This window comes from Temnothorax curvispinosus, unplaced genomic scaffold (genome assembly GCF_003070985.1).
Source record: "Temnothorax curvispinosus isolate PA1 unplaced genomic scaffold, ASM307098v1 QBEX01005552.1, whole genome shotgun sequence".
Classification (NCBI taxonomy): domain Eukaryota; kingdom Metazoa; phylum Arthropoda; class Insecta; order Hymenoptera; family Formicidae; genus Temnothorax; species Temnothorax curvispinosus.
The window spans coordinates 126,794-138,490 of record NW_020215332.1 but is presented as its reverse complement, the minus strand read 5'-3'; the positions used below and the strand labels follow the sequence as shown (position 1 = coordinate 138,490).

Here is an 11,697-nt window from a genome sequence, read left to right as displayed (position 1 = left end):
AAAATTTTCTATTTTGTAGCCAATCAATACGCTTCAAAAATTTGTTTTAGGACAAATAAAATATTACAAATAAAATATTACCCTAAAAAGGAGTAACCTACCAAAAATAAAGAGATAACTGTATATATATATGGTATATCTATAGCTTGCTTTTATAGAGCAAGATACAAATCTCTGGATTATGTTATTATTTATAATGTACTTGTTTGCAGGCAGGAAAATGTCTCGTTATCGTGAATGGGATCTATCCTGCAAGGTTTACGTTGGGAATCTGGGTAGCAGCGCTAGTAAACATGAGATTGAGAGTGCATTTAGTAAGTATGGTCCATTGAGAAATGTGTGGGTAGCCAGAAACCCTCCTGGCTTTGCGTTTGTGGAATTTGAAGATCCGCGAGATGCTGAAGATGCAGTGAGAGGCCTAGACGGAACGTACGTCGAGAATTAGTAATTATTATATTAAGAGCTTACTGTTGCTAGTTCGAGTATAGCTTTAGCCTCCATAGAGAAAAATAGACCTTTGTACCAGTAATAAATATCTTGCATCAATAAAGATAAACTGATAAGTTTTCTAGTTTTCAACTCGTTTTCAACTTGTTTGTTAAAGTATTATGAAAGTTCAGATATAAGCAAATTTATGAGCAGTAGGGAAAATAAACTGTACTATTACTTGGTGTTTAAAAAGTTCTGATTACTTGCAATGCAATTATCTACTTATCCCTAAAATTGGTGAGATGTCTTTTGATTTTTGATCTATTCAAAGGGAGAGAAAAATATATATTGGCAGTAGATATTAGCAGTAAGATGCTAGTAACATATTAGCACAGTAAGATCATTATTTCAGAGCTGATAACATCAATTATTATCTTTTAGACGGTGCTGTGGTACTAGAGTGAGAGTTGAGATGTCCTCTGGAAGAAGTCGCCGTGGTGGCGGTGGTCGCAGGCCAGGTCCTCGATATTCCAGGTAAGAGATTCCGCAGCATTTCGTAACAATCGCGAACTTTACAGCGAAAACAAGCGTTAGAGCTGTGACACGGTTAAGCATTCCTCGTCAACGTAGGTATTCAAATGCAGAAGAGCTTCTCTCTTGCCCTTAAGGTAAGGGTGCGCTCTTATCAGCGAAACGAGTAATGCACGAGTTTTTTTTTCCTCCCCTCAGTGAATACTTTTTCGTGCACATCACCATCGCGATACTCGATATTTTCTCTCATGTCTATCTAGGAATATCGATATATACATATTTAGTTTGCATATTTATATATTTTTTATATATCGTGCTTTTTCTTTCTCTCGTCGTTGTCGTGTGTCTGGCTAATCCTCCTTTTCCTCGTTCACGATCGCAAGTTCGCAGTTTCAGACTGCCGATTTTTCGAATTTTAAGTTAAGGTCGCACGATTCCTCTCGCTCGCAGAGATTACACTACTGTAGATATTATTCTGCATGAATATGGTGGAAGGTTAATTCCGGGGATTAGCCAGAGCACGGCTAAATCCACGTTGCATGTTCGCGCGAATAGGGAAATATTGCACTATTCAATCCCAGTTCCTACGTACTAAGGCAAAAGATTGTGAGGAATAAGTCATATTCGTAACTTTTTCTTAAGAGTTAATTAAATGTCTCGAGCACAGTTAATATTAATTGATTTCAATTATAGTATCAGATATTATTAAATATTTCTTTTAATACAATTTAAATGTTAATTGGTTAATGAATTAATTTAAATTGAATTCATCTATAACAGGCATGCCGTCTGTCATTTTTCGAAGAACTTCCAGGGCACGTATTATGGAACTTTTCGGAATGGATTCCGATCGGAATTATTCCGTTTTCCCTAGAAAAGACAATAGAAATCTAAGAAATAACTGAACAATTCCGATCGGAATCCATTCCGAAAAGTTTCATAATACGTGCCCTGAACTGGTGCACTTGGAAACAAAATATACTTGTCTCACTCTAACTTATTACATCAGTGTGCACCAGTTTAGGAAGCTCTTTGAAAAAGAACAAACCTCATGATCAACCTCGAGCTCCGGAGCCAGTGCGGGTAGATCGCGAGACGTGGGACACTTGACATGGATCGCCACTATCATATGCATAACATACGTGTAGCCGGCATCCTATGTCAAATGGTGGAGGGTTGCACGTCCCACGATCTACTCGCATTGGAGTTCAAGTGGTTAACTGTTGACCATGCCTGATCTATAATGTATCAAGATACTTTTAGAATATTCTGGTGATTACATTATAGATTATATCTGTTTTTAAACGCGTAAAAGAAATATTTAATAATAATTAATGTTTTATAAGTTTAATTGAATAATCTGAATTTAAATTTTTGTTCGAACTCTTTTTATTTGTTTAACGATGAATTAAAAGTAACGTTGTTATCAGCAATTTTTCTTCTATCTGATTGCATAAAAAATATTTATTATATATAATATTACATATGTGAAGCGTATATTTCTTGCATGCTAAATCATTTTTTAAATATTCCTTATAGTCTTTTTTTTTCTTAGCACTAGACTGTCTTAGGTATCACTATTCATGTCTTTCTATTTCTGTTTTTCGTTCTTTCTCTTTCCTATTGCAATGTTCTTGTCCATACGCTTTAGCAAACTATCGGATTTATGTACGATATATCTTTTCTTTTTTTTAAACAAATTTGTAGGTCCAGGTCGCGCAGCCCCCGTAGGAAATCCCTTGGTCGTTACCCGAGGTAAGACTCCCGCTCCTTTTAGCTATCTCCGCGTCTCCTCTTTACAAATAAATCCGTCTTGCTTTCTCTCCGACCCATCTTGCCGCCAACCGCAATTTTCAGGTGCTAAGACAAATGAAAATCTCTCAAAGCGTGACGCGAGGCGATCATTGGCGAAACACTTGGCAGACATACATTAGTTATTCTTAATCTTTTGTAGATCCTGCTCGAGAAGTCCCCGGAGATCATCGATTAGCCGCTATTCCAGGTAATTAATTTTTCTCTTTTGTTTCCGCTGTTTGATTATTTTTTTGTACCTCGCTTCGCAAAAGTTTTCAGAATCTACGGTCCTGGCGAAACGGGATGGGCAGTAGGTATAACTATTGCTTGCACTCGTACAGTACATATACATGTTGCACGTATTTATATATCACGAGATAGTAGTCACTATAACTAGAGGCATTTAAGAGAACGATGATGGAATCGAATTAATCGCGAAGATTAACACAAAAAAAATAAAAATTTGCATTTAACTCAATGAAATTTTCCTACAGAAATTAATTTCTTTATTTATTTCGTCACCGTTCTCTCCGTAAGCGGTCGAAACTTATAATCGGAAAACTGAAGAACTTAGAGAGTAGTCGATCATGATTTCGGCGAACTCGTGGGTACTCGAGCGACGGTAAAAGAAAAGAAAAAATAATGCATGATCTCTCGGCAATCGAGTTGAGAGTGGGAGGACGGGACTGAACGAACTGTGCGATGGTAGACGAGAATGAGGAGGGATTAGATAGAAGTAATATAATAACAAAGCGAAGGCAGGATCGGGAATTTCAGATAGGTATGGTAACGTCGTATGGAAGCAACAAAATTGCATCTCGGAATTACGCGTGTAAACTTGCGTATCGTGCCATTATCGATGTTACTCCTTACTTCAAAATGGGGGATCTTCTTGGTGCCTAAAGTTCGCGAATGATAGAAGTAAAATTAAATATATAGCTTCAGAAACATTGGCACTTTTTTTAAGATTGTTATGATAGGAGGGTAGTTGAGAGGTGGTTGATTTGAAAACAGATTTATTTCTACTAATAACTTCTTATGCAAGAAATGTAATATACATTTTAGCTGTAATTAATTTAATGGAATCTTTGATGTTTGTTAATATTAAGAGTAATTTGAGATTTCATTTCATTAATTTAAATTTTACATTTCACCAATATAAAAAAAGAAGTCTTTGTTACTGGTTAGTTTCAATATCGTGAGTCTTTAGTTAATTATCTATTTATTAAAAAAAAAGGGAAGGTAACATTCTTATGTTGAATGTATTGAACGGTATATATTTTAATCTCGGGGTATAAATATATTTTTGCTGCTCGTCTCGGGACTTCTGATACCGAAAGAAGTTAAGATGAACGAACACTGCTTTCGTCACTTCTCATCGCACACGCACCGTGGCATGGATGAAGCACGCAGTAATTCAAGCGTACGGAAGTGATCGGTGTAATCTGAACTTACAGTATTTATCAGTTTATTTCGGGAAAGTCAATACATGCTTGATGCGTCGCGACGAGAATGTGATGCGTACGGAAACAGGTATATACATCCATCACATAAATAGATATCCGAGCCGATCAGCACGGAGCACAGAGAGGTCCTCCCTTCGTTTTTTTTTTTTTTTTTCTTTTTTTTTCTCGTACGTACTCGAGTGGGCAGTCTAGGATAAACGGAGAATGCAAAAAATATCGATCGGTGAGAACGGCGAGAAGCGAGCGCGCGTGCAATTGTATACATCTCGATTCGCAAACTCTTTTTTTTTCCTCCCAGTAATAACGAAAGTTCGCGGAAAGAAAAAAAAGGAACAGTGAAACGTGTAAGAGATACGCGATAGTGGCCAGGAGTATGATAACGTTGATGATTATATTGCTAAAACTGACGTTTGCAGATTCTACCAGCGTCAGCTCCTAGCTCTGCTCGTCTCCCCGCCACTACTACTACTACTACTACTACTACTTCTACTACTACTACTGCTACTACTACTTCTACAGCCGCCGTGAAAAAAAGCGTATGCGTACGCGAACGAAAAAAACAAAGCGAATCAGTCAGTCTCGCAATCGTCAATCGAACCAAACTGAACAAAAAAAATATGCCTGCCTGCCCACTAACTTCCCAACCAAGTCACCATCAGTCACCACCAAGTCACCGAATATATAGGAAGCCGTCCGTACGTCTGTCACGTCACGTCACGTCACGTCACGTCGCTCGTCGATGTTGTGCGTTTGTGGGTGTTGCGACGTGCACACAGCACCCAACGGGCGCAACAACCGAAAACCAACAGTTTCCGTGCGCCGTCGCCGCTGCCGGAGTACCGCCAGTGCCCGAGACTGCTACCTTCGGAAAAAAGAAAAAGAGCCAAAAAACATTGCTTTTTTGTTGTTGTCCCCCTCCTCCCCGTCCGCCGTCGTTGCACCGCCAAAAAACGGTCTTGAACCGAAAAAAAATCGTCCATCACTCCACTACGGGACTCTCCCCTTCGATCACCACTACTATTATTACTACTACTACTACTACTCTTCCACCAACCACCACCACTACCACCATCACCACCACCAACCACCAACCGAATCAATCGACCGACCACCGGGTGTTGTTGTGCTCCACCTTCTTCGACTCTTCGTCTCAGCTTTAGCCTAGGGGGACGGCAGCACACATCGAATCAATCGCCAAAAACCAAAAAATTCGCCACCGTGAGAAAAATGTCACCCGCAACCGGCTGCCAACCACCAGTTCGTGAACCAATCGCGATGCAAAACTATAGAAAGAAAAAAAAGAATTAAACCGTCTGTACAGTAATTCTGTTCATCGGCGCGACTCTCCATTTGACTACGATCGACTGTCTTCCCGATTGTTCGTCGTTTCGAGACCGACGTTTCTATTCTGCCACTGCCACTAGTATTACCGCTACTGCTACTTCTACCACTACTGCTACTGCCACTACTCGTCGACCATCGATTAGGGACGTGTGTTAGCCGCAACAACAACTGAATGCGCGAGAGTTGCCACCGAGAGATCTTCTCGACCTTCGACTTCGAGCGATCACGCAAAATAAGCGAAATGATCACCACCTACTACACACCATCCCACCACCACCCACCAACCAACCACCACCAACTACCACCACATGTTCACAGTTATCTGGTATTTCACCGATTTTCAAAGATTTTTTATCTCTATCTCTATTTTCATTTTTTAATATATAAATATCATTTTTTTAACTTTATTATACAATTTTTGTTTTGGACTTGTGATCGTTTCGGCATGGAGTTCTGTCTGAGGCTATGGAGAATTTATGTGTTCCGTCAAAGTTGTAGACAAAACAAAGATTTCGAAGGAATTGATTAAGAAAGTGAAATTGGTAATTGAATATTTATAAATGAATGAAGTAGATTTAATTAAATCAGAGAACTCCCGGCCGATACGCATAATAAAATCGATATATATATATATATATAATTATATATATATATATATATATATATATATATATATATATATATCTATATATCGAAGTGTAACATTTACTGATAAAATTTAATGATTTTACTACTAAAGTTAATCCTCTACTTTTTTGATTGGTTTCGCATTCGATTGGTGAGACGTCATTTTGTATTAATTCATTATTAATCGTGTCTAACTTTATATATAGTTTTACTACATCACCCTTTAGGTAAAATAGGAACTAGATAATCCTAATTCTCTTACAGTTGCCTTGCGATGATTTTTCGTACCTGTGTTTTGTCACGTTATTTCGCTCCATCTCGAACTTGTCGTAATTTTATTTAAATTGCAAGTGCTCTGTTATAACGATAACCAAGTGATCATTGCGAAGTAAAAACAAATTGCGAAAATTTTAGTAAGCGTTAGTAAATGAAACATTAAATTACAAATTTACATTTATCTTATCAATTTAATTTGCGAATAAAAAATTACAATATATTGTAATTATTAATTAATTAACGTAATTAGTAATTATGAATGCTATTTTAGAGGAGTAACAATGATTATATTTGCGGTCAATATCATTCGAAGGTAGTAAATTATTGAGTAGTAAATTATTAAGTATTATTATTCCTTTAACAATTAATTGCATTTAAAACGATCGCTTGTTTATCGTAATAATTAATATTTTTTGCTAATAAAGTAACATTAATTGATAATTTCAGGCAAATAATATTAATATTATGAAACAATTGTTTGAGAAATATTACAATATTAATGTATTATTTATTTGCGACACTTATAATTATTTGCAAGGTTCGTAATGGAGCGGAGAGACGTGTTTTAATAATCTTGTCTGCTACCTCAAAATGAAAATGATGTCAAACTGCTTTTAATTTTTTAGGTCAAGATCTCGCAGCCCCCGCAGGAGGTCATTGAGTCGAAGCCGCAGCCGAGATCGCCGCTCGCGTTCGGATTCCCGTGACAGACGGTATTAACATATTAACCCTGCTAATTAAAAGACAAAAAGTAAAAAAAAAACAGCAAAAATTTTCTTCAATAAATGAAAAAAAAAACAATCAATGTAACAGAAAAAATCAATAAAGATACAACAGAACGGTCAAATGCGTCTTCCAGCGCTTTTGTCAAAAATTGGTGTTATTAGATAAACAAAAAGAGAAAAAGATCTTTTACCATTGTACGACACAATGAGAATTCCGCGTTCGTCGTGAAAATTCATCGCAAAAGAGGCAACGTCCTCTCTTGTGATAAGGACAATAAATAAAAAAAAAAAAAGAGAAAAATATACCTACGCCATGATACACTCTTTTGTCTAAGCTTTATATTTTTTATCTAATTGCAGTTAGATGCTAAAAGTTCGAGAGAGAAAGAGAGGCAGATAGAGAAAGAGAGAGAAAGCGGGACCGATTTCTGGAGGGAATGCAGAAAGAGAGAAAGAGATAAAAGGAGAGACAATTTTGTATGTATATAATGAAAATTGAGTGTTAACCACACATACATACTACACGCTTGCGTTTGAGAATATAAACGACCATGATAAATGGGAAGCACATTAAGAGAACCATTTCAACGGATTTTGCGAACGATTTAGTCTATAACGCATATAAGCTCGTATTCTTGTTTCACTTCTATTATATATGTATGCTTATTCATATGCAAATTATGATGCACATTGTAGCACGCATCATCGAATAATTGTGTGCGTCATATTAATTAATCAATTTCATTAAGATATGTGCTACTTACAGACTTACAAAGAAACTAAAATTGACGATTACTTTTAAGGTGATTGATTATGATCATTAATAATATAATTATAAAATCAATATTTATCTACTGTTTGTCCACCGGCATCTACGCCATGTACGGATATAACCCCAAAAGGGTGCAAGTTAACATTTATTTTGTACCTGTTATAGTTTGTACTTGAAATTTACTAATTGAAATTTAAATCACAAAATAAACTTGTAAGTGTGCAGAATTCAGTCAAATTAATTTTTCTTTGTGTATTACAAACGCGCACGTGATGAGAAATTATGTCTGAAATTTGTATACTGTCCTCTTTATTTATCTCGACAATAGATCATATTAATAAACAAAAATTACAAAATTGTACAATTGTAAGTGCGTATGTGTATATTTTTTCTTCCCTAAAAATGATCATGATGCAAATTTAATTCTTCGTTTGATATTTTTATAATTTCTGATAAAAAAATAATTTAAAATTCATCAAATTTGTGCTTAGCTGTAGAAGAAATTTGCATTTTTTTTATTTTGCAATAGAAAGATAGCATAAATTTTTTATATAATTCCATGATGAAATTAGATATAAGCTGCGTTGCCCAAAGCAAGGGAGCATAGTCTAACCCCTTGCTGACAGACGTGATAATCTTTGATGGGCAACGACAGGGTCTCGTCCAGTAGCTTTAGGATCTCCAGGTACGCTTTCAACGCCTGCTCGTTTCGGCCCTCCTCGAGACTCGTCGATGCGACCCTAAAAAGCGCATCTGTATCCTGTAGGGCCTTCAGGCCCTTCAGGATATTCGTGCTCTTGCCACACTTCGCACATCCGATCATGAACTCGTTCGTATCGCTTCGTACCAACAACACATTACCGCAGGACGGTCCAGTCTCACATTTAAACCTAGAAGAACGAACTGATGTAACATGATAAAGTTAACGATACGTTATTAATAAAATAGAATAGCTCGATAGTTTTTAATTCAATTTTATATTTAAGAGAAATTTCTTATATTTTACTCTGTTTAAAAATAATTTTTGTATTTAGAGATGTTAACGGTTATTTATAATAATAATTGATTCGCTCAATTGAAAAATAATCAAGTAGGTAATATCAATTATATATTTTGGAATAATATCTATCAATATGAGGAAGTTAACAAATACCTGAGTATTGTTGGATCCAATTCGTCGAGAAGCGGCCAGTGTCCCGAGCACGCCTCGCAATTGCAATCGAACCAATATTGCACTCTCAATTTTCTTTTCCGCTCACTCTCGGGCATGGTTGTGAAGATTGGACCATAGTTTTCGGAGATCTCTTCACCTGCGCCAATTGTGCGAACAGCGCGAACAATCATGGTGGTACCGATGAAATACCTTGATTTAAATTTTCAGTTCGGTCTATTTAGTTAACAATAACGTGGTTAATGACGGCGAATAGAGCATTTATTATTTACCGAATCACGCCAGGATTGCACGAGTGATTCAGCATCGCTACCGTAGGGTAAACGCCACCGCCTATGAACACACTCTTGGCTTTAGCGAGTGTTTTCTCCCCTTTTGGCCTTACCAGTTCTGAAATCTAGAGAACAAGCTATATACGATCAGTAATTACGAATTACGAGAACAAACATAACGCGCCGTCATTGTATTTGTTCTCGCAATTTTATTATAAAGTCCATAATAATAAAGTCACGATTATCCAAAAAGTCTTCAATTTATAGATAAAACAATAATTATGCAAGTTTGCAGTACAATATATATATATATGTATATACACTTTGTTAAATTAAAAAATTAATAAAACGCTTTATTGTATAAATTAGAGATAATAATTTAAAGATAATATATTATAAAGCGGTTCTTATATAAAGCAATCATCAAGATTGAACGAATTATAATGCGTTATGTGTCGTTCTTACTTCGTGCGAGTTAAATTGCAATAACTGCAAATTGTGCAACAGTAATCCCGCGATAAATAATTCCTCGTCTGACAATTTACTATCCGCTGAATCGGTGGTTTTCACATTTTCTGGCAAATATTCGCTGGCCATTAATAATCTGAACAGCCAGGCTGCCATGTAGGCTCTGTGAAAAATATCCTCAGGCAACCTTTTGTCTTCGTGGGTAACTGTCGAAATATAAATACGCAAAATATTTTAAAAAATCTCAATGTAAAAAGGATATGAGCGTATCGAAAAAGAAAATAATTCATAAATTTCAATAATTGCTTCACTAACTTATAGGGAAGAGAATCAATTAATTATCTTGAAAAAAGTTCGAAGTAAAATTCTTGATAATTTTATTAATTGAAAGAAGTTAAGAAGTGAAAATTTAGCGATATTTTTACGTAAAAATCTGCGAAATTTTTGCGTACACATTTGCGTAATAAAACATTTACAGTAGAAATTTACTTTTGAACTATAAACTTATATAATCCGGGATTTTATCTTTTTTTTTTTAATTGTGTTACAAAACTACATAGTCGTTTAGGGAACATTGTTATATTTTTTTTACTTTCCTCAGTTAATTACCTAAATTGTAAAAGGCATTCGCGTAGTCATCCCCTCGATACGGATTCTCCGCAGAAATCTTCGACGCACTTCCGGGATTCCTGAGACGTTCCTTCAGCTTTATAGTTTCCCCGAAAGGTTTCTGCGTAATCGCCCTTAGGGCCAGGTAGCACGTGACCGAGGCTCTCGAGTGCCACAGGGCCGGCAGTAGCTTACACTCCCGTGAGTGCACTTGGGCGTCCGCATCTCTGCAGCGGCGGCTGCAGTACGCGACACAGCTGCAGGTGTGACAAGCCGCAGGCATCGGTACGAATATCCTCGCGAAACACAGGTGGCAATGCGTGAGCCTTGAAAGTCGTGCACATTTTAGTCGCGATATAAATTTTGCACGACTTAAAAACTAAAAGAATCGATTTAAGAAATCGATTTTTGGAGGAAAAAGATCAATTTTCTGAAAGATGAATCTGAAAATCGCCTATCATTAATTATGATACTTCGATCTACCTGTACTCCGCCAGCAAAAATGTGCAATGTGGTCGTTCGACGATCACGATCTCGCCGGGTGTTATCTTCCTGGCCGCCACGGCGTGCCTACCCACGTCACCCCCATCGTCCTTGATCTCCACCGCTTTGCTGCAAGCGGGGTACAGAGGATTCCTTTTCTTCTCGAGGATAAATCTGTCCTCCAAATGCGCGTTGGACTTTTGCTTGCCGTGAACTCGCGGAAGATTCTTGGCAGTCTCGTTAAGCTGTTTGCCCTTATCCATCACGGCCAGCATCACCCTGATGTCCGCCTCGAACTTCTGCTTACGCTCTAAGGGTATCCTGGCGTCGTCCAGGGCCTGGAGGGCCCGCCTGAACGTTTTGACCGCCTCGTCGTGCCTCTTCAGGCCCAATAAACACCTGGCCCGTCGCTCTTCGAGTTTATAGAAAAGGTTCTTCGGGTAACCGAGTTGCAAAGCTTCCTCAATGTCCTCCAACGCGTACTCGTGACGCTCCAAGTGGTACAATGTGGCCGAGCGATTCGCCAGAATAACGCTTAATTCTAAACATGTTAGAGATTTAAATGTTTTACGTTCTCAGGTTCGATAATTACAAATCACGGTTTAAGTTATTAGTAATAGAATAACACGAGAATAATTGCAGCAGAGATTTTCGGATAAATGATTAAAGTGACAAACAGACAGTAATTTATTTGATAAGCGCATAATCCAGATTGTTTTATTTTTTTTTT

General features: G+C 37.2%; 2 protein-coding genes across 6 annotated transcripts in view; one reads left to right on the top strand and one right to left on the bottom strand.

The window, feature by feature from the left end:
- The first annotated feature begins 184 nt into the window (after positions 1–184).
- Positions 185–8,325, top strand: LOC112454932 (RNA-binding protein 1-like). Of its 5 annotated transcripts, none has more exons than XM_025016580.1 (6): positions 185–429; positions 871–963; positions 2,668–2,715; positions 2,915–2,962; positions 4,637–5,889; positions 7,094–7,183. In XM_025016580.1, exons 1-5 carry the CDS (start codon positions 197–199, stop codon positions 4,746–4,748), a joined length of 534 nt encoding a protein of 177 aa, XP_024872348.1. In that variant the 5' UTR covers positions 185–196; the 3' UTR covers positions 4,749–5,889; positions 7,094–7,183. The 5 variants fall into 5 exon arrangements, with proteins under 5 accessions (XP_024872348.1, XP_024872349.1, XP_024872351.1 ...); XM_025016584.1 differs by having other exon boundaries at positions 357–444; XM_025016581.1 differs by lacking the exon at positions 2,668–2,715.
- Positions 8,326–8,376: 51 nt separating this feature from the next.
- Positions 8,377–11,697, bottom strand: part of LOC112454942 (SET and MYND domain-containing protein 4-like) — a 5,755-nt gene continuing 2,434 nt past the window's right edge. The window contains exons 2-7 of the mRNA XM_025016592.1: positions 10,968–11,541; positions 10,485–10,810; positions 9,873–10,081; positions 9,408–9,532; positions 9,118–9,327; positions 8,377–8,854 (exon numbers count right to left, since the gene is read on the bottom strand). Coding sequence (XP_024872360.1) covers positions 8,533–8,854; positions 9,118–9,327; positions 9,408–9,532; positions 9,873–10,081; positions 10,485–10,810; positions 10,968–11,541 — 1,766 coding nt within the window. The 3' untranslated portion in view covers positions 8,377–8,532. The remainder of the gene's footprint in view (positions 8,855–9,117; positions 9,328–9,407; positions 9,533–9,872; positions 10,082–10,484; positions 10,811–10,967; positions 11,542–11,697) is intronic.